This window comes from Leuciscus leuciscus (genome assembly GCF_965113295.1).
Source record: "Leuciscus leuciscus genome assembly, chromosome: 15".
NCBI classification, from domain to species: domain Eukaryota; kingdom Metazoa; phylum Chordata; class Actinopteri; order Cypriniformes; family Leuciscidae; genus Leuciscus; species Leuciscus leuciscus.
In genome coordinates, this window is record NC_138739.1 from 10,580,211 (window position 1) to 10,603,072 (window position 22,862).

The 22,862-nt window shown below is 38.8% G+C and overlaps 3 protein-coding genes across 11 annotated transcripts in view; 1 reads left to right on the plus strand and 2 right to left on the minus strand.

Annotated features, from left to right (window-relative positions):
* LOC309476003 (uncharacterized protein) overlaps positions 1-1,596 on the minus strand; it is a 46,712-nt gene extending 45,116 nt beyond the window's left edge. For both annotated transcript variants that reach the window (XR_014197901.1, XM_082139077.1), the window contains exon 1: positions 1,179-1,596. Coding sequence is in view for 1 of the 2 variants with exons in the window: in XM_082139077.1 (XP_081995203.1) it covers positions 1,179-1,224 (46 nt within the window). In the remaining variant the exon portion in view is untranslated. The remainder of the gene's footprint in view (positions 1-1,178) is intronic.
* A 4,433-nt stretch (positions 1,597-6,029) lies between these two features.
* Positions 6,030-22,862, plus strand: part of LOC309476219 (uncharacterized protein) — a 169,890-nt gene continuing 153,057 nt past the window's right edge. Inside the window, exons 1-4 of one of the 3 annotated variants that reach the window (XM_082139476.1) lie at positions 6,030-6,271; positions 6,403-6,720; positions 10,068-10,334; positions 11,316-12,106. In XM_082139476.1, the coding sequence (XP_081995602.1) occupies positions 6,223-6,271; positions 6,403-6,720; positions 10,068-10,334; positions 11,316-11,446 (765 nt within the window). In that variant the 5' untranslated portion in view covers positions 6,030-6,222 and the 3' untranslated portion in view covers positions 11,447-12,106. Of the gene's footprint in view, positions 6,272-6,402; positions 6,721-10,067; positions 10,335-11,315; positions 12,107-22,862 lie in introns of those variants that run through there. The other 2 variants (XM_082139481.1, XM_082139478.1) reach the window with 2 other exon arrangements.
* LOC309475956 (uncharacterized protein) lies at positions 12,814-21,321 on the minus strand. 6 transcript variants are annotated; one of them, XM_082138975.1, is made up of 15 exons: positions 21,233-21,321; positions 19,579-20,275; positions 19,269-19,337; positions 19,111-19,164; positions 18,667-19,015; positions 18,489-18,575; positions 18,252-18,320; positions 18,127-18,159; positions 17,840-17,908; positions 16,657-17,749; positions 15,392-16,467; positions 15,220-15,294; positions 15,051-15,125; positions 14,882-14,956; positions 12,814-14,791 (listed from the first exon to the last, which is right to left on the minus strand). In XM_082138975.1, exons 6-15 carry the CDS (start codon positions 18,526-18,528, stop codon positions 13,737-13,739), a joined length of 3,660 nt encoding a protein of 1,219 aa, XP_081995101.1. In that variant the 5' UTR covers positions 18,529-18,575; positions 18,667-19,015; positions 19,111-19,164; positions 19,269-19,337; positions 19,579-20,275; positions 21,233-21,321; the 3' UTR covers positions 12,814-13,736. The 6 variants fall into 6 exon arrangements, with proteins under 6 accessions (XP_081995101.1, XP_081995102.1, XP_081995100.1 ...); XM_082138976.1 differs by having other exon boundaries at positions 18,673-18,729; positions 18,894-19,164; XM_082138974.1 differs by having other exon boundaries at positions 18,667-18,729; positions 18,894-19,164.

Sequence of the window (22,862 nt, forward strand, 5' to 3'; positions counted from 1 at the left end):
ATACCTTTTCACCTAACAATTCTACTCTTTGGAGTAATAGGGCTGTATTTATAGGAACATCTCTGTTTAAAAGTAATTGGTAGCTTTAAGCGGTTATATGGCTTCCCAGTTGCCCCAAAGGTCAAGGAGACTCATTACAAAATAATGTCAGGGATTTACCCAGTTAGTGATTTAATACAGGAACAACCCAACAAGATGTCCTCTTTTTTAAGTGTGATTTAAATTCACCCTTCTCTGATGCTGTACATTTTGTTTTATTGACGGGTAAATATAATATCCATACTTGTAAATGGAAAAAAAAGTAAGACCTCAGTGAGTTTGTTAAAATGTTTTAGAGCTTGAAATGCTTCAAAAACATAATATAAAGTCTTAAAGTCTTTGTCAAAATATATTTTTCTTTGTTGTCTATATCGGCTACCTGTTTGTCTTCATCCTTGCTCCTTGTACATTCTATTTTTCCCTTTCATGTTTGGTCTCATTTTATTGTCTCAAATCAATTGTTTTATTGATTGGTAAAATGCTCTCAATTTCACTATTGTCACTTGTATTATGAGAAAGACTGAAAACGTGGTGTCTCTTCAAGATATCTGATAATCATGGCTTCTCTCCCACACAAAACCAGTGTGACCCTTGTAACACTTTACAATAAGGTTTCATTTGTTAAAAGCTAATGTATTAACTAACATGAACTAACAATGAACAATGAGTCGTTCATTGTTTGATCATGTTAGTTCACCGTGCATTAACTAATGTTAACAAATACAATGTTTGAATTTAATAATGTATTAGTAAATGTTTAAATTAACATTAAGATTAATAAATGCTGTAGAAGAAATTATCATTCTTAGTTCATGTTTACTAACATAGGCTAGTTAACTAATAAAACCTGACTGTAAAGTGTTACCATTAAAAACACAGATGTTACTTACAGCAAAAGTTGTTACAAACCATCCCCATTACACTTAATTAACAAATAAACCAGGCAGCTAAGGTTAACATTGTGCCCTTTAAAAAGGTAGTAAATGTATCAAGTCCTGGAAACTGTTAAGGCTATACTAAAATACTACACAGAACTAACTAAACATAGTTCATTTAGAAACTGTGTGAATAAGAATATAAAATAAATGAAAATACATTTGGGATTAGGATTTTACAAAGTGAAACGAAACAAAGCTTACCGTCTATGGCAACATAGAACACAACGATCAATAACACGTTCTTCATATTTCTGTATGAAGTTTATGAAGATGATCAGTGAAAAGGCTATTGTTTATAATAATCTGCTCCGCTGTCAGTCGCTCCCGAGGATAGAGAAATGAAAACTCGACTGAAGCTCGACAGAAGACTCCATGCCGACTGATGATCGATCCATTTGATTAGCCAATATCTTTTACTGAAATAGTAAATAATGAATCTTTTTTACTCTCTAGTTAAAATAATAGTAAAAGCAAAAAAAATGTCCGAATCTTCTCCGTGACACTCGATTTAGATGCAATCAAGGGCGGTTCTAGGATCAGTGACAGTGGATATTCCCAAGAACTTGTATGTATTGTGAAACTATCATGCACGTGACGTTTTATTGGGAGCTGTCCTCGGGACGGGTAACTGTGCGGGGACAGGAAGGGAAATCATCTGACTGCAGCCTGCAAAACGGGGCGGAGTTGCATACGTGCAGCCAGGCTGCATACCTACTCTGATTGGCTCAATCGTCTTTCACAGATATACATGGGACTGCGTCCCTAAAACTCATTTTGTGAAGAAAAAGTACATAGCCTACTTTCGAGTGTTTAGCAAAATATTAGGCAAGCTTTGGAACCTACTTCGTCAACTTTAACGGACAGCTCTGACTCGTGCATCATGTCACCGTAAACTGCCCTGTCAATCATCTTGTCACAGTCACAGTTAAAGGGATAGTTCACTTTGAAATTAAATTTTGGTATGTTTTAGCTTACCTCAAGGGCATCCAAGATGTAGGTTTCTTTTTTTCCTCAGTAGTTTCAATTTTGATATTTTTAGGTCAAACCGTTCTTGTCTGTCATTCATATAATGCAGGTCTATGGTCACCACCTCAAAGAGCATGCACAGAGTCCAAATTAAAACAATTCCTCATCGTCCAAATTAAACAATTCCCCATCGTAAGCACACATTGATGGCCTAAGACACGAAACGAGCGGTTTGAGTGAGAAAACGAACAGTATTTATATCGTTGTTACCTCTTGTACACAGCCACGTCCAAGTGATCTGAGAGCGCGGGCGGGTATAGATATATAGATGTCGCCTTGGCTACGGTTTCGTTCCAATGAACTGCAGTAGGCGACATCTAGTGTATATATCTATACCCGCCCGCGCTCTCAGATCACTTGGATCTGAGAGCTGTGTACAAGAGGTAACAACGATATAAATACTGTTCGTTTTCTCACTCAAACCGCTCGTTTCGTGTCTCAGGCCATCAATGTGTACTTACGATGGGGAATTGTTTTAATTTGGACTCTGTGCATGCTCTTTGAGGTGGTGACCATCGACCTGCATTATATGACTGACAGACAAGAACGGTTTGACCTAAAAATATCAAAATTGAAACTACTGCGGAAAAAAAGACACCTACATCTTGGATGCCCTTGAGGTAAGCTAAAACATACCAAAATTTAATTTCAAAGTGAACTATCCCTTTAAAATCCTCCATTCGATCCAATTTAATTTTCGACACTTTCAGAGAGAAAGGTTGTAGCACGTTGATCTGCCAGTCGTGGGTCTTTCATGCGGTGACTCTCCTCTTGTGTTTGCAATTAATTATGCATTTATAAGTTAATTTCTAAACATATATTTACACAAGTTCACAATGCTGCTGCAGATGACATATAATGTGGACAACATTGAATAAATAGACTACATTTTCGTCTGGGTAGATAATTAATCACTCAAACGATCCCTTTTATAAACCTCTCTACATAACCACGTACGGACTCGCGGATCCTCCATGTCTGTAGTTTTTTAACACTTTTTACTTGTGTTTGTAGTTCTAATCAAATCACCGTCCAACGCGCGATGGGTTGTGGGCAATATTAATGTGTTAGTATGGAAGCTTGTTTCTGCCACAAAAAAAAGAAAGATAATTGCGACTTTTTATCTCACAATTGCAAGTTTACATCTCGCAATTCTGACTTTATTTCTCAAAATTGCGAGATATAAAGTCAGAATTGCGTGAAATAAAGTCGCAATTGCGTGTTATAAAGTCCGAATTCGGACTTTTTTTCTCGCAATTGCGACTTTATATCACACAATTCTGACTTTATAACACATAATTTACGAGTTTATATCTCGCAATTCTGACATCTCTTCTCAGAATTGTGAGATATAAACTCACAATTGTGAGATGTAAAGTCCAATTCTAAGGGGAAAAAATACTTTTTTTTTTTTTTTTTACCTCAGAATAGTTTATATCGCACAATTCTGACTTTATAACACGCAATTGTGACTTTATATCATGCAATTCTGACTTTATATCTCCCAATTGTGACTTTATTTCTCAGAATTGCGACTTTATTTCTCAGAATTGTGACTTTATTTCTCACAATTCTGACTTCATATCTCGCAATTCTGAGAAAAAAAAGTCACAATTCTGACTTGATATATCGCAATTGTGAGAAAAAAAGTCACAATTGTGAGATAAAAAGTTGCAATTATTATTATTTATTTATTATTCAGTGGAGGAAACAAGCTTCCATAGTTCGCGGATTCGGATTCTAACCGGAAAAAGTAGACCATCCGGCCCGGGTATCTTTAGAATAGGCCTACTCATTTCAACATTCTACAATTTGGGACGTAGGCTACTAATTCTATTTTCGAATAGGGTAGAGGGGGGCACAAAGTAACTCTTTTTGACTTTCTCAGTTTGTGTACATCTACTTAGGGTTCAGAGTAGGCTATTTATTTTTCCCACATTAATTTCCCACATGTCTAGCTTTATTTTTGAATAGCCTATATACATGTTTCTTTGTTTTATTACAGTATACTTTTTTCTTGATATACCTGATATACCCCAAAAGAATGAAAGTGAAATGTGACAACATGCCCCATAGTGGGGCACATTGTAACGACAATATTACAGCTTAAAATGCTATCTGATCTAATTAAAGAAATATACAAGACAAACTAAAATATTTTCTCAATAAAATACAATTAGGCTATTAACTTTTTCATATAAAATAATGGCATTTTTTAAATAAAAAAATTAAATAAACTAATTTTTGAATTTGACAAAGAACACACAGGAAAACACAGCTATACAACATAGTTCAAAACATATTAATAATTAATAATTTCTGAACATTGACTCTCAGTCTTTATTCACCATTTCCTCATGTTTTCTCAATAGAATTCATAAAAGTATAGAATAGAACAGTATAGTTCTAATAGGGGCTCATTAGCCGCGTTTCCACTGTCGGGCCAGGGCCGGGCCGTGCTAGTGCGTGCCAGGGCCAGTCGCGTTTCCACTGTCACTTCCGGGGCTTGATCGGGGCTTACTCGGGGCCAGCGGCCAGGATTTCTGGCCCTTCGAATACCTTGGGCCAGAGCGGGCCAGCTCGGGCTAGAGGAGTGGTTACGAACAGAGTCGGAGTTCACCTGAGTCGGGAGACGGCAGCGCCGGATGATTCTGTCAGCATTAAAGACTTTTAAAATAATTTAACTCGCTTTCATGTTTGAATGCCTTGTGTTTGTGATATTAATGATTGCAACGAAGTGTTACAACGTTCCCCACCAGCGCAACTGGGATTTAAACCCGACAAGTGTCTTCTGCTAGTTAGCGAAGCATTAAAGAAACATATCAACTGTTAAATAACATATTGGAGATTAAAATTATATCAGATTTGTCTAATTCTAAATAAACACAAAAATTGATTGATATCTTCCAGAAAATGTATTTCTCTATATAGTGTTGGTCAGAAGGTCGGCACATTATTGGCCGTCTCCTGCGTCAGCATCACAGGCATGTGTCGTGGTGCTCACGTGACCAGCGTCGGCCAATAGTGAGTCGCCGTTCTGACGTAGAACCTGGAAGTGCTGCACTGTGTTTACAACGTAAACACTAAACAGCGTAGGAGGTGAGGGTGAGTAATTAATGACAGAAATTTTATTTTGGGGGTGAACTAACCCTTTAAGCCCCCAATTCGTCCATTTTGTGTTGGCCATTGTCATATTTTCATTTGTTTGTAACTGACATGAAAACCACATCGATACGGTTCATGCATTGTGTCAGTTGCAGCGTAATAGACAGACAAATAGACAACAACACATAGCACATAAAACAAATAATAATAAAAAATATGCAATTAAAAGAAAATAAATACATAAAAAGTCCTAGTTTATGTTTCACCTGATCGGAACCAAACCAGAGCAGCCAGATTCTCTTAAGACAGAATATCAATTATTATCATAAATAATAAAATAATAAACCATAAATTAGCTCCATAGCAGATTCCAGTTGATTGTGGTGATTCCGTCAGTAGTAGGCGCTCATGCAACATAAAAACCACGTGAGTGAGGGCAGAGCTTCTGAGAGAGGGAAGGGATTTGACGTCACACGAATTCCCCTTTGGTCAAAGCTGCAGGGGAAGCAAACAAGATGCGTTCCACTTCAAATGTGTATGCTCTTCACTCGCTAACTTCCTGTGTGGTGTCTGTGCATTATTGCCTCCTCAGAGTGAACGTCCTTAGTCAAAAATAATATACTATTGCGTTTCCAAAAAAACTAAACATAGATCAATTACAGCGGAGAGCAAAATTAAGGCATAAGAAGAGAGAAAGATGACAAATTATCAAACAATAAGTGTATGAAATGAAAAAGGTAGAGAGATGACTAGAAGTCACATGACTGAAATGTGCACAGTGTTACTGTTAAATATGTTTGAAATATGTTAAACCACTCTTAAGATTTTAGAAGCAGCAGCATGTGTTCTTATACTCAATATTATGCAATCCAGTCCAAAATGTTATGTCTAAGACATCATTACACACTCTATGAGAGAACCCCCCTCACTCACTCTCTCTCTCTTTCGCTCTCTCGCTCTTACACACACACACACACACGCAAACACACAAACTCTCAGACTCACACTCACTCAAGTCTAAATAGTATACTTCTGTGTCCTGTCTACAAGATTTTCCTTCAAACCATCACATTTTCGGATAATCTTGGCAAACATCTTGAGGATTTCAGAGGAAATGTTTCACTCATTTGTTTTTTGCTGTCTTTGCTTTTGGTGTTTGGCTGGTAAGTTATAAACATGTTTTTATGCTTATAATTCTGGCATATTTATATCACTATGACTGAGATCTAGTCTGGATTCAGGTTTGTGATCTTACATTAAACACCTACTGTTGTATGGATATGATGTTCTTCAGGTGTGTTTGCTGGTACAGATACAGTGAAGTCAGTGTCAGTGATGGAGGGAGATTCAGTCACTCTAAACTCTGATACTGAACTACAGGAAGATGATGTGATACAATGGCGGTTTGGATCCGAAAAATCTCCTATAGCTACAATCAACAGAGGGACTGGAATCTTCTCAACACATGATGGTCCTGATGGGAGATTCAGAGACAGACTGAAGCTGGATCATCAGACTGGATCTCTGACCATCACAAACACCAGAACCACAGACTCTGGAGAATATCAAATCAGGGCAAAGATCATATACAGATTCAGTGTTGCTGTCTATGGTTAGTATACAGTACATATGAGTGTTTTTCGCACATTATTTTTCAGAATTGTTTTACAATAATACTGCAAAATGACTAAATGATTTTGTGCATCTTTGTTTTTTGCATTAATTTGAATATGTGCATCAGTGGGTTGAACGTCTGGTTATTGCTTCTGCTGCTGTTTCTGTAAGTACAGCAAGTACGGGACTTGCTACTGCCAATACATACACAACACGCTGCTGTGAGCAAGTGTTACGCGTTTAAAGATGTAAATGGGATGATAACACAACATTTATGTGAGCTATCACTGTTGCAGTGGGTGCAAATGGCAGAAATAATCAACAAGCAGATAAGTTAACACGTTTAAATTATACGTTTTAATTGAAAAGGTGCAAATGACATAACAAAAGACAACTGTAAATATTAACCCAAACCTCTAAACTACATACCAAAAGAAACATTTATAAACTAACCCGAGATCTTCAGAGTAGCTTACGAATTGGTCGTGAGATAGCGTTGGTGAAACGCTGAAACAGTGCATTCTCTCAGGCGGAACCAACAGGGCAATAATACATCAGCAACAATCATAGAAAAATCCGAAGGTGTGTTAGTTCGGAAATCACTGCATAAACAAACAAACATAAACTTTCACGTGATCGTGACTCAATAGATTTTCAGCTCGAAGGGACGGGAGTTGGATGAGATCTGGCGCTGATCTCTCACTCCTCGTCAATGGAGCCTTTAAACCTGCCGGAACGTCAGCAGATTGGTCGAATGTCTTGACGTCACGTATATGACGACGTACCGCCGCATTTTCCTTAGCACCCAAGAATAATCTGTAAGAAAAAAAAAAAATATATATATATAACAACAAAAGCACAAAGGATGAAAAGAGAAAAACAGTACAAAATACAAAAACACATGTGGAACGTAACAGCAAGAACATGAATTACTTGTAGCAGATCTATACAGATGGAGCCGGGGAAGGTGGAGGGTTTCTGAAAGCATGCTGCGCTGCTAAAACAAACCAAGTTTTTAAAGGTTGACCACGAGAGCTCATTGGCTACTGATACAGCAGGAATCAAACAGTTGTCAAGTCAAGTCAAGTCAAGTTTATTTGTATAGCGCTTTTCACAATACAGATTGTATCAAAGCAGCTTCACAGTATTAAATTAAAATAATACAACAAAGTTTGTTTCAAGAGGAATTTATTGATTGATAAAATGAAATTAAATATCCCCAAAATATCCCCAACTGAGCAAGCCAAAGGCAACAGTGGCAAGGAACCGAAAAACTCCATCAAGTGACCTAATGGTGTCCTAAAACTCCATCAGGTGACCTAATGGAGAAAAAAAACCTTGGGAGAACCCAGGCTCAGTCGGGGCCAGTTCTCCTCTGGCATTTATGAGCTGGAGGCCGGATTGTAGTTTGAACTGTGGGATTATATGAATGCCTGGCTGAAGAGATGCGACTTTAATCTAGTTTTAAACTGGGAGAGCAAGTCTGAGCAACGAACAGTATCAGGAAGACTATTCCAGAGTTTTGGAGCCAAATGTGAAAATGCTCTTCCTCCTTTGGTGGTTCTGGATATCCTAGGTATGACCAAAAGCCTTGAATTTAGTGATCTTAAAGAGCGCGATGGATTATAGGGTGATAGAAGATCCGTTAAATAGACTGGAGCTAAGCCGTTTAGGGCTTTATAAGTCAGTAGCAATACCTTGTAATTAATACGGAACTTTATAGGTAACCAATGCAGTGATGATAAAATCGGTGTTATATGATCATATTTTCTTGATCTTGTAAGAACTCTAGCGGCGGCATTTTGGACTAATTGTAGCTTGTTTATTGAGGATGCAGGACAACCAGCTAATAAAGCATTACAGTAATCCAGTCTCGAGGTCATGAATGCATGAACTAACTTTTCTGCATCAGAAACTGATAGCATATTACGTAGCTTAGCAATGTTTCTAAGGTGGAAAAAGGCTGTTTTTGTAACATATGAAATATGATTTTCAAAAGACAGGTTGCAATCGAGTATAACACCCAGGTCTTTTACTGTAGAGGATAAAGTAACAGGACATCCTATGATGTTAAAGTTGTATTGTGCGAGGTTTTGTGGGCGGTTTTTTGAACCGATAAGTATTACCTCTGTCTTGTCTGGATTTAATAAAAGAAAATTACGCGTCATCCAATCTTTTATATCTTTAACACACTCTGTCAATTTGGAAAATTTACCGTTTTCATCCGGCCGTGATGAAATATATATTTGAGTGTCATCAGCATAACAATGGAAACTAATTCCATGTTTCCTTATAATATTTCCAAGTGGCATCATATATATTGAAAATAACAGAGGGCCTAATACAGATCCCTGCGGCACTCCATAGTTTACTGGAGTTATGATCGATTTTTCTCCATTTAAATAGACAAAATGGTAGCGGTCAGATAGGTATGATTTGAACCAGCTTAGTGCTTGTCCTTGAACACCAGTATAATTTTGTAGTCGATCTAAGAGTAATGTATGATCTATAGTATCGAACGCAGCACTAAGATCAAGTAAAACTAGTATTGAGATACAGCCTTGGTCAGAAGCTAAAAGTAAATCATTTTGTGCTTTATAGAGAATCATGTGATTGCAAATGTTTGAGTTAAGGACCTATTAGCCTGCACTATCTAGTTTCGTTACAGAAATTTGTATTTATTCAAATCTAAAATACTATATAACAACACTGATTCTACACTGGTCAACAAAACTACATTTTATGGGTTAAATGTGACCCTGGACCACAAAACCAGTCACATGGGTCAATTTCTTGAAATTGAAATATATACATCATCTGAGAGCAGAATAAATAAGCTTTCCATTGATGTTTGTTAGGATAGGACAATATTTGGCCGATATACAACTATTTGAAAATCTGGATTATGAGGGTACAAAAAAATCAAAAAATTGAGAAAATCGCCTTTAAAGTTTTGCGTTTATATTCGCGATTGTGCGGCATCCACTCACAAAAATAAACGTTTTATATATTTACGGTAGTAAATTTACTAAATATCTTCATGGAACATGATCTTAATATCCTAATGATTTTTGGCCTAAAAGAAAAATCTATAATTTTGCCCCATACAATGTATTGTTGGCTATTGCCACAAATATCCCCGTGCGACTTGTGACTGGTTTTGTGATCCAGGGTCACAAATCAGGTCGGTCCTTTAAGATAACAATTGCAGGCTACCATTTTATGACTTCACATGGAGTACTGTTATGATACTGGTGTCATTTTGTTCTTCTTTTAAAACTGGACAGCCACTAGTCACTGTGTTTTTTTCATTGTTTTTTCATATTATTCTCTCGTGTTTTTCAGCTCGTCTGCCTGTTCCTGTCATCAGCAATAACTCATCATCATCATGTTCATTGGTGTGTTCAGTGGTGAATGTGAGTGATGTGACTCTCTCCTGGTACAAAGGAATCAGTGTATTGTCCAGCATAAGTTCGTCTGATCTCAGCATCAGTCTCTCTCTACCTCTGGAGATTAAGTGTCTGGGTGATTCGTACAGCTGTGTAGTGGCTTCTTCATTCACCAACCAGACTACGCTTCTCAACAACTCTGATTTCTGTCAGCCATGCTCAGGTAGGCTACATCAGAAGTGATATTGATGATTGACTGAGCTTTGTTGATCGTCTTCAGCTACATTATGTACATTTCTCTTTCTTGTTTACGAACACTTGAACTTACTCCAGCATGATGATAAAACCTACCTAACATGACAGAAAGCATCTTTGGAAAAAAATTATTTGAAGTGTAATTTGATTGTTTAGTTTGTCTCACATACCATTAGATTATATGGAGAGGGCGGGATTTATGACAGATACTGGGACCAACCACCTGAGGGCGATCGAGATCCTTTGGCTTCCCTTTTTAGGACTTGTGCGGCACACTTGCTAAAAACAAACATTTCGGAGGGACAAGACTAAATATAAATGTAATCAGTACACAAAATGCTTAACATTAAAGATGAACGAGAAAAAGTGAGTGCTCTTTGCCATCAAGGCAATTTATCTGCGGTTCAATCGCAAGCACCAGTTCACTAATTCATTCAGGCCGGCAGTTAGCATGGCAAGTACCACCATATGTACACAGAGACATATCATAGATTATTGTAGTAAATTTATTGTAGTATTGTAGTATCAAATAAGTAGTAAAATAAATAGTAAAATAGTAAAAATAGTCAAATAACTTTTCCTCCATCAAGCCTCAACACTCCACTACAGGATGTAGTGACGGATCATGTGCGTTCCACTGACTATACTCCCATTGGTTGTCGCTCTTCATTTGCATAAAGTTAAACATATCTGAACTTTGTTGCGTAGCTGTACATGCCAATGGTCACTGTCGCCGGAAATCGCCAGCTCTCCACTGAAATGAAGGAGATTGTGTCGCTTTGTTGCTGCGTGTCTCTGGCAGTGGGAACGCCACTGTAGATGGCATCACTGATTATAATGTGATCTGTTGTCTTTTGTCGAGTTGCGTTGTAGATTTAGTGTCAAAGTATGTTTAAGTGTTTATTGAAATGTAAAATTCCATCTCTGTGTTGTTCTTACCTTCCTTCAGAATCTATCCTTTGTTGTGGTTCTACTGAAGCTGTGATCCGATTGGCTCTCTCTGCTCTGGTGGGCGTGGCTACTATCGCTGTGCTGGTTTATGACATCAGAACCAGAAAAGATGAACAGCAGAGAAGATAGAACCCTCGAACTGATTAACTATATTCTCATACCAGACAGCACGGTGATATCAACAAAATAATATGTGAAACATGTAACCAGTGCAATATGTAAGGGATAATGTACAGTCAGCCAGACATTATCTCAAAATAAACTGTTATATACAACATTTATTATACAATGACCAAGTTTATTGATACACATGAAACATTGGGCTGGAGTTTAAATGACGTGGTTAGCTACGACATAGAGACTATGGAAAGACAAATGGAACTGAATCATTATAAAGCAATGTCCTGGAAAACTGTTATCAAATGTAAGTGTATGCTGTTGTTGTCATAAACATGTGACTGTGTAATTAAGTCATACATTTACATGATGTTTAATGGCTTTTACCCAATCTTAGCATTTGTGTTTTTGTGCTGATGGAACAATTTTTTTTAGATACCATACTTTGATGTCATTATACAGAAATGACATGTGAATATGGATTCCATTGAAATATATAATATAATATAATATAATATAATATAATATAATATAATATAATATAATATAATATAAAATAATATAATATAATATAATATAATAGCACAATTTTGGGGGAAATTGAACTCTGAATCGTAGCCAGTGGAGCATATCTTTTATTTATTACTTTTTCATTAAAATGTTATCTTTGTATCTTATGTGATGTGTGTTTTTTGTCCTCTTTCAGAAATTCAAATAATAGGATGAGGTGTAGGCTATTATGAAGGTATAATAATCTGTGCATAATTTGCACCTTATTCTTTGGTCTTGGGCTGATATATAATGAACATCCCAAATAATCTCAGACCCATCTAAAATCACCCACAGACAACTCAGGGTTCGTTTACATGACAACGATGTACTAACAACTAAAACATTTTCCTTTGCGTTTTTGAAAGGTTTCGCGTACAGATGACAATGTTGTCAAAACCAGAGGTGGTCTTATTATTAGGAGATACCGTGCTACGTTGTGACGACGTCGTCAGTTAGTCGTCATTTGGTCAGCGTGACGTTACTTTATGACAACGTTGTGAGGACGTCGTGGTAAAGTTCCATTTTTTTTTATCTTGGCTAACGTTCCAGAAACGTCGTGGGCACGTCCTCAAAAGACGTCGCTAGTTTATCTATATGGTAAAAAGTATATGTTAATTGTTTATTATCTGGAAAATATCATTAAATAACTGCTGATTAATAAATTATATAAATGTTTTCTAGTTGATTGATTCTTGAGGCACACATGTGTGTGACACATTGATCCATGCGGTGCACACACACAATAGTACAGGTAACACACTGAATAAATGCTGATTAAATGTAGGCCTATGCAGTGTTTTTTGGTCGTCGCTAAGACTAATATGGTCCTTTCAGTGCCGTCGCAGGTGGGGTGCGAGGCCCTGTGCGAACTTGAAATGCGAGGCCCTGCTCTTTGATGTGGATGCACAATTGCGCATGAATAACAGTCACACGGACGTAGCTGTTGTTCTAGTTCTATTGCACGCATAATCTCGCTGCAATACGTTTTTATCAAGTAGAATAATACAGCATAATCATGCACATAGTCTCAGCTATGACTATTATTTATTTCATTGTGCTATTTATTTCAGAGGGGAAAAAATAAACTGTGCAACGAATGGCTTTAAATCAAGTCAGCTCGAGAATTTGTGTGAATTCATACATAGATCCGCTTACAACATAAAAGTATATCTTAACGGTCCAGTGGTAGAACTTTCGCCAAGCCCGCGGGGGCAGGTCGTGTATAGTTGGAACTCAGCAACAGCCAATAAAATTGAAGCTTTGTTGGCGCTGTCCTAGGTACTGAATTACAACTACAGCCAATCAGATTTTTTCTCATTATTATTGGTATGCTCGTCTAGACCTGGGTTCGAATCCCACTCATTGCAATCCTGAGATTTGTTTTTATGCAACTCTGAGTCAACATAAACACAAAAACACACCCCATAGTTTTTATCTATCATACAAAATCATTCAATCATTAGTCAATTGATTTAATGGTTTTTCATTGCTTATTGGCCAAAATAGCTACAGCATTAAATCAGGACCATGGAAAGTAAGAATAAGATTAGCAGATATAATGAAGCAGATATAAATGTTATTAAAATGTATTTATTATTATGTTATTCTACAATCTCCAAATTTACAAAAGAAAGTTAATTACAAAATTATACTGTTATAAAACTATAAAAACAAACTATAAAAGTAAGCCAAAGATAACCATAGAATATGAACACAGACATTTACAGAAACAAGAATTTTTTTCCCCCTTTTATTTTCCCTTCTCTGCCACCCATCTTTGCTTTTCCACCTCATAAAAAGCAGAGTCTTGAAATTCTTTCCAGGTCATCTCTTTGTCCATGCCCTGACCTTTGTAAATAGAAAGTACTTTGGAAGGACAGTAAATATATTTCCCTGGTACCCCAGGAAAGCCTGTGTGTATATGTGGACTATTTGGGCCCTGCTTTAGTTCCATTTTGCAGAATCTGCACAGGCGACCAGTCTGTGGAGTATCAGACCTCTTCCGTTTCGGCTGCCCTTTCTCCTCAACCCGTTTTTTTGTGGCTTCCAGTTCCCTTTGAAAGAACTCAGTCTCCATAAAATCTTGGAATGGCATTCTTGGGTTTGTTAGTCCTTCTCCACTGTAGGTTGTAAAAACTTTTGTGGAACAATAGAAGTACCTAACAGAACCTTGCTGATAGAAGAAGTGGATGGAGGAGCCATCGTTCTCGTACCGAGATTTGGGCTGTCCACAGGCAAGACAAGTCTTTGTTTGCTTCTTCTTTTCTTTATGGTGCTGCTGCTGCTGTTGTTGTTGCTGCTGTCTTACCATTATTTCCTCCACAATTTTCTCAATGGCCTCGTGAGTCACTGGTGTGGTCAGAGAAGGTGCAGGTGGATGTACAACTACTGCTGGGGTCACTGTCATAACCGGGACACTGGTAGTGTCACTACCCTCTGTCAGTGAATACCAGAGTTGCTGTCTTGCAAGAAGTTTTTCAGGACTTGTGTTTAAGGAAGAACTGGTGTTTAAGAGTTTAGCCAAGTGCTTGACATACTGTGTAATGTGCAGTTTTGTGGTTGAATGGAGCATGCTGTTGGGATCAGTGCAGGAGTTATGAACCATTGCTGCATACTCCTGATCCACAAGCTTAATCATGTCCTTCTTGCCATGGTGTTTCTCCAGTAAGGTGTCAATGGCCTTCTTCATTGTGGCTGTCCACCTTTTGTGATCCAACACAAACACTCTACCACCAGTCTTCACAGGTCCAGTGCGGGTGCTAGTTGGTGAGGCCATCATGGGCAGAGGTGGTGTGAATGTGGTTCCTACATCAATCACAATAATATATAATCAGTCCTTGACCTAGATAATAAATACTAGCAGTATTTTTGGCATGATTATCTATGAATGTTCACCTGTCTCTGAACGAGGCTCAGGGCGGCCAGCAAAAGGTGAGGACAGCGTGGGCACAGGCTGGGCGCTGGTGGTTACTGTAACAGGAAGTAAACATTTGTAATTACTTTTTGAATAAAGGAAAAATAAAAGGTGTTTATGGAATGACTGTGTGTTTATCAAATTGCTCACCTGTCTCTGAACGAGGCTCAGTGCGGCCAGCAAAAGGTGAGGACAGCGTGGGCACAGGCTGGGCGCTGGTGGTTACTGTAACAGGAAGTAAACATTTGTAATTACTTTTTGAATAAAGGAAAAATAAAAGGTGTTTATGGAATGACTGTGTGTTTATCAAATTGCTCACCTGTCTCTGAACGAGGCTCAGTGCGGCCAGCAAAAGATGAGGACAGCGTGGGCACAGGCTGGGCGCTGGTGGTTACTGTAAAAACAACAACAGAAAGTAAAACATTTTGTTAATTTATGGGTAAAAAGTCTGCTAACAGTTTCGTTTGAGTTCCTGCATCTGTAAAGTTTACCTGACTCTAGATGAGGACTAGGAGTCACATCAAGAGCAGCAGAAGGGTATTGAGACTGGACAGTGGGTGAATCAATCTGCTCATCTAGATTTACAGGTTGAGTGGTCTTGGTCTTGTGCTTTTCCCAGTCCAGAACAACAGGACGGCATCCAGGTTCAACATACTCCAGCCCGAATCTTTCTCCAGTATCTACATTAGATACCCGAAGGGCAGGATACTTCGGCATACCTAACAGCCTTTCTGAGACGGTATTCAGCTCAGCAATCAGAGAGGGATCAAAGGCTCCTGGAAGCTGAATACTTGATTGTTTCAGATCCACCAGACGCTGAAAGTTCCATCGTGCCACTCCTGTCATCCCCTGGGCTTGAAACAGCTCTGAGGAGACACGTGTGCCAGTGACCCACTGAGCCTGGTGGAAGTGGTACCCCTCCTGCTGAGATGTTCCTCTTATGGGGATCCATATAGGAACTTTGGCCCCCTCACCCTGGACATGGTTAAGTTGCAGTGTTCCACCATGCCTGTATAGGATTTGACCTGCAACCTCTGGATCACTTAAACAGCCCCTCAGAATGTGAACGCGCTGAATGCACCATGTCTTAAGCATAGAGGGTTTGTACAGGGGAACACCATTAGGATCTGCTGCCAAATGAAAATGGTGTATAACATCCTCAACCCTCCTCAGGAGTTCTCCAGGCTGTGGGATCTTTGTTCTGCAGTGTTCTCGAATGTGCTGCTTTGTGGGGTTGGCAGGCTGAATCCCACAAAATATGTATGCGTCCTTGAGCTTCTGCAGGTCTTCCTGATCCACCAGACTGAAAGCAGCAGACAAGAACTGGGAGAAGGAGCTGTAAAGGGTGTGATGCTCTGAAACACACTCACGGAGGAGGCGCCTCATACAGTGGAACAAGTCCAGCTTGACTGTGATGTGCTGAATAAAGTGAGATCTGGAGGCACAGGTGTTCTGTAAGTTTCCGGAAGTGGCTTCAGCAATAATGGCATCCGTAGTCTGCCATGCTTCCCAGTTCAGGTGCTCTGTTTTGTCAGGGTCTGGCACTCTGAACGGTGCACAACAATCTCTGAAAAAAAGAACAGAAAAGTATAATGTTAATGCTGCTGTAGCAATCAGTCAATGGATCTGTTCATCAGTCAGGATAATGTTATTATCTAATGTGCACATTTTTCCATGTTATATGTCTTAGGCAAGGTATGGAATTATCAATCCTGTAATATTCTTATAATCATTTTCACAATGCCCCATGGCCTACCTGTCTACCCAATGGTACTGTGCTTTCTCCACTTCTGCCATCCTGTAGCGGTTTGCCAGCCCCCTGTACATGGGCTCCAGTGATTTGTCCGTTTCTGACTGTACCATCACCCATGATAAGATCATCCAGGTTTCATTCATGATGGCATAGGATGACATCGTGCCAGATGTAAATGTAACCTTCCTGGCCACCTTCCGGGTGTGGTCGGAACGGAAAGCCTGCCCAAAGGTTCCCTGTAGGAGCTTATTAATAGCTCCCTCTTGGCGCTGGTACTCGTACAGGAGGCAGTCAGTGAGGTAGTGTGCAGACACAGCAATTCCATTCCATCCACTGGGATCATCATACTCCCCAAAGGGAACAGGCTGGGTCTCCTTTCTCAGGAATCCTGTAATGCTTTTTTGTCCATACCTTCCAGCCTCAGCATCGAGGATATTCTGGCAACTGAGGAGGTAGGCCAAGTGTGCACGTTCATATTTTAGGTGCATCATTTCCATTACCTGATTGGCCATGTCTGTGGGCGATTTACCTGTACGCCGCAGTTCATCCAATAAAGATTTACAAATAGCCTTCTTATAAGTAAGAACTGCTGGCAACAAGTTTGTAAATCTTTTGGGGAGCTTTTCCAGCCACTGTGGGTTGTCTGCAAACCATCTCTTTTTGCAGACTTTGCAGCACAGACGTGACGAGAATAGGTAGTATTGACCCATGATGCCTGTAATCACACGAGGTCTACCAACTCCTGCAGATGTCACCTGTGGCTGTTTACACTCATCATTGCATGGCAGAGCATAGTTGTTCCTCAGCCGAGCCATCAGGGTATCATTTTCAGGCTTCCAAATGAAAAAAGGATGAAGCTGAAAATATTTTGGAGATGGCAGATCAGTGATAGTGTCCATCAGCTCTGGCTGAGGAGGTAAACGCCACAATGACACAGTCTTCATGGGGTTGCTCACAGGAACCGAGCCAGGCCATAGACCCATGGATTCCAGCTCTGTCTTCATCCAGATCCTCTGCTGCTGGGAACACTTCCACTGGCGGACATCATGGTCATAGCTAAGTTGTGGTGGAGGATTTTTGGGATGGGCTGGTGTACCTGGTTATGATTAAAATGAAGACATAAGAATAGCTACTGACTTTCTTCTATCAATCAGGCAGATGTTTGAAGAATCATCTAGATGCTTACTTTTTGTTGTCATTTGTGAAGGAGCTGGATTTGGCTTTGACAAATCATCAGGAGCAGAGGACCATGGCTCTACAAATACATAGACAAATAATATAATAAAGGTCTTTCTTTTAAATTAAGATAATAAAAAAAGCAATCAAAAACTCAGAACAACCACATTCAAAATGCAGACATTTGTTAAGCTACATTAAAAACTCGTTCATTAAATGAAGAGCAAGCAATTGAACAAGAAAAATGCTCTGAAAATGTTAGTATTTTGCAGCAGCAGAGTAAAGCAATTATCTTACCGTGTGATGCTTCAGCTATGTGGGAAGTGGTCTCTGAAGAGAAAAGATATTAACCCAGTATTAGTATTAACTCAGCTTCATTGAAAATTCAACATTTGTCAAGTCTATGTGCAGTACACCCTTACCATCTTTAACACATTCCTCAAATGTTAGTGTCCTGCACACTCGAGAGCTGTCTATGGTGCCGCTGTCTCCTGAAACGGAGTAACATTTATCTATTAACAATTATTTATACAAGTGGTGAGGTATTATAAATATCAAACAGGATTTTAAATGCTAAACAGTTACAATGTGACTTTAGAATAAAAAATTACCACAAAGCCTAACATAAAACACACCTGTAGTTGAAACCGTTCTCTCACCTTGTGTCGAACCTGATGGATCTTTCTTCACAAGAAACATCAACTCTTCAGGAATGGGCACAGGTTTTGTGGGGCACAAGGGTGGTGCTAAAAAAAGAAAATATAAAAAAACAAAGATCAATACCATAGTACATGAGACAAACATTTGAATTGATGGGCAGAATTACAATGGATTTACCATGACCTGGTGTCACTCGCGGTTTCTTTTCAGCAGGTGATTTGGAGGGGGAAGCAGAAGGTCCTGTAGGTTTAAAGACAAAAACACCCTATCTTACTTCACATGCAAGTCTTATAAAAAGAAAATAAAATTACATATGCCCAGGAGGGATGTGAACAAAACATGCAAGAACATGCATTTCATCATATGTTAGCAATATTTACAAGTTGACAAAAGCAAGTACTTACCCTGATTGTGGCAGGTATCAATTCATGAAGGGGAAATTAATTCATAGTCCCCAGGAACATTTAGTATAATGCCAACGGCAAACGCATTGTTAATGGAACAAGGCCAGAACATGGCCAGAACACTGAGAACACAAGGATTTATGTTCAGTTCTGGAGATAATTTCATCTCACAATTCAACAGAACTGTGCTCCAGTGCTGAACCCAATGCGCAAAAACCTTTTTTCTTCTCCATAGACCGCCCCGGTTTAGCTGCTGAGGATGATGATGGTGCTGGTGGTGGTAACACACACAAAACATTAAATACATTTGTAAAACATTTGAGAGAAAACAAATCGGAACACAATCAATTTATAACGGAAGGAAATTATACTTACACAGCACCTGTAGCTTGGAGGGGGTGATGCTCAGCATTGCACTCTCCAACTCAACATCTTCATCCATCTCTGTGTTGGAGAAAGACAAGAATCAACAGGTGGTTAAAAAAACATTTTCACAGAATGGATTTCTTAAAATATAGCTCGGTGTTACTGAAGTCATCTTCATTTATATAGCACTTTCAACAATGTAGATTGTTAAAGTGTAATGTATGAGTAAAATCATAAGTTATGATTTTGTTTATATTAATTGATACAATGGCAATATGTCCTACTGAAGAAAAAAAATGACGAAAAATACACAACTGACCCATGGGCTGAGTTATGGCACTTGATGTAGGTACAGGCGGACAGGTAGACTGCTGCTGCTGCTGTTTCCGCAGGTATTGCTGCAGCTTGTGCATCCGTGTCCCTGGGACACAGGTTGCCCCCAATACAAAGGATGCATATCCATCAGACCTGCTTTTCCAAACCTCCTGCCATGTGCTCTTGGCACGAGCCCCGAAACCGACTAGCTGGTCATCCTCTGACGAGGCTGCTGGCGCAGCTCCAGTTCTGGTCACATAGCTAAGAAGAGACTCAATTTCTTCAAAGCTGTGAGCATAACTAACAAATGACATCAGGCTGTTTTTGCTGTGTCCCTTTGCTATAAAATCTCCAGCTGCCTCTTCCTTATGCAGGGTCTTCATCAGATATATGGTGTACCCCATATCATTTTCTAGTAGCCAGCGGAAAGATTTCCCCTTGTACTTCCCAAACTGCAAGATGTACTCGCCTAATACCTCTCGCCTGTCTGAGGCATCACCTCCTCTCTGACGGACCACAGTCAGAGCATTCTGATGGACCAACTCCTGCTTCTTAGGTGCCGACTTGTCCTGTACAGATGGGTTGTCTTTGATCAGCCTGGCCTCATCAGTCGGCTCTTGAAGGAGATAACCAAGAGGTCCCTTACGGAACACAACTTGAACCCTTCCAGGGAAAAACATGTCTTTCTTGTGCATGTTGAGCTGAGAGACAGAAAAAGCAATATTTTAATGTTATATATTATGCTTATATATATATACACATATACACACACACACACATACATACACACATATATATATGTATATATATATATATATATATATATATATATATATATATATATATATATATATATGTGTGTGTGTGTGTGTGTGTATATATATATATATATATATATATATATATATATATATATAATATGTCTCTCTGTATATATATATTTAGAGAGAGCAAGAGAGAGTGAGTGAGTTTACATTTATATTACCAAGCTTACACTACAAATAACATGGTCAAAACATTAAGAACATATAGAAAATATATACTGTACTATTTTACTGTGGTAAAAATGGATAACTAGAACGAAAACATTCTCACAGGGCAAGCAAACGTTTTCATTTCATTTAGTTTTTGAACTATTTAATATGTGCAATCTCATAAGCATTACAAAAGTTGAAAATAATGGTCATGCCCATTCATAATTTAGCTCGTAATCAAGGGGACGTGTTAAAAATGACAAATAGTTTGGCAAGCTCTCTTATTGGAAGGAGCATGATGTATGTTATAACGGGGAAAAACTAATCTGATTAAGTAGCAGTAATAGTCTACAGTGATAATAACACTTAATTCACGTAAATTATCTAAGAATAAATAAAAATAAAAACACCCACAACCGGAAAACATAGCGAGTAGCCCAAGTTAAAGCTGGTAAGATAACGTTACGCAGCAACCACGGAAAAATAAAACACATATATATACACAACACAACACGAAAACGAGATGAAAAACGAGATGAAAGGCCTATGTTCATTTATAATTTAGCGTCCAAATCATACTACGATGAACTGGAAAAAAGGAAAGCAGGCAAGGTAAAGTTTGGTTCAGAATCAGTTCGCATAAGGTTTCAGCATTAATAGTAAGAGATAAATAAAGCAACTTACCTTTGTTAGATGAGTTTAAAATGTGTAGAATGAAACGAATGCTGTTGTGTGTTTTCACTCTTCGAGTCAGGAAGAAAATGGCGACTTTCAAATTTCCCGGGGGTGCGAAAACACGGAAGAGCGCCACCATACCTTTGGTGGCCAAAATAATATTACATCCGTAGTGTTTTAGCACTACCATTGAAAATGAATGGGAATCGGTTTAGGGCCGGGGTTCTGGGTTCGATTCCGCTCTTGTATAGTTTTTTTTTTTTTTTTTTATAACGGTAGTTTTTTTAATTTTTTTTTTTATTTTTTATCAAAACCGATTATGTTCATCAGTGGTTGTATATCAAGCAGGGACACGAGTATTCGCAACGGATTGAAGTGCGCGTCCAAGTGAAGACAGTGCGGCGTGTGCGCGAGCCACACGAGACATCAGCGCCACTGATCGCAGCTGCAACGAGCACTTTGATCACTTGATTTAAAAAACACATTTCAGCGCTAGATTTTCTCTTATTTAAAAAAAAAAACGAACGAAATGAATGCTCTGCCAGTTAACTGGAGATGTTTTAAAAAGTGGTGAGAAAAGAAAGAAAGAAAGAAAAAAAAACCCCAGCAGGATTGCGAGGCCCCCTATTGGCGCGAGGCCCTGTGCGGTTGCACAGTTCGCACAGTCTATGCGACGGCTCTGGGTCCTTTGATGTTACGTCCTGGCAACATGCCAGTTTGGTCATTGAGACGTCCTCATCACGTTCTTGTGACGTACCACATAACGTTGCCACGACGATTATGGGAATCACAAAGTTACGTTGCTGGAACGTTATGTGGTACGTCGTTACGACTAATATGGTCTGGTCCAGTGCTTTAAGTGGCCCAAAAGAGGTGCCGGTACTCTATAAAATTATTATTTTTTTTTTTTTTTTTTTGCTGACTCCCCTCCTCCCCTGAGGTAACAACAACTGAAGGGGTTTTATATACAGCAGTCAACAGACGACCTTATAAAAAATAATAAATCCTTTTATTAGTTTGTGGATTTGTTTGAGCTAGAAAGAGCTACTGAACATAAATAAAATGTGCAAAATGGTATTGAAAAAATACCCTTAGAAAGAGCTACTGTAGAAAGAGCTACTGAACATAAATAACGAGCTCGAACTTCTCACCACACCGGCACCCAGTTTGCAAGTCTAAATGAGTTGCTTACATTTAAAAAATGAGCATACAATAATAGCATAAAAAGTATTTTTAATGAACATAAAGGTCCATATTTAGTAAAAATCTTCACGAAACTTAATGAAATATTTAGTGAAATTAGAAAATATAAGATATTGTTAATTTATTTTGTATACACATTCTCATATCCATATATTTTGTTTTATTGTCACGAGTAATAATCTCAGGGTTTACTGGGTTTTACACGATTCTGTTTGTAGTGTGTTATTGGTGGTGGTGTACTAAAATAAACATTGTCACGTGTGTATAGCTTTCATCTTCTCACCGCTGATTCCTGATGGTTTAGAGGACAATTACTCGAGTCTCCCCCTGTCGTTTCAAAGAATAGTACAACGGCGAGCGCGTCAAGTATAAACACCTCATCCGTTTGGGGAGGTGCGCGGATTGCGGGCGCAGTCTGCGGAGACTCGCGCTGCGG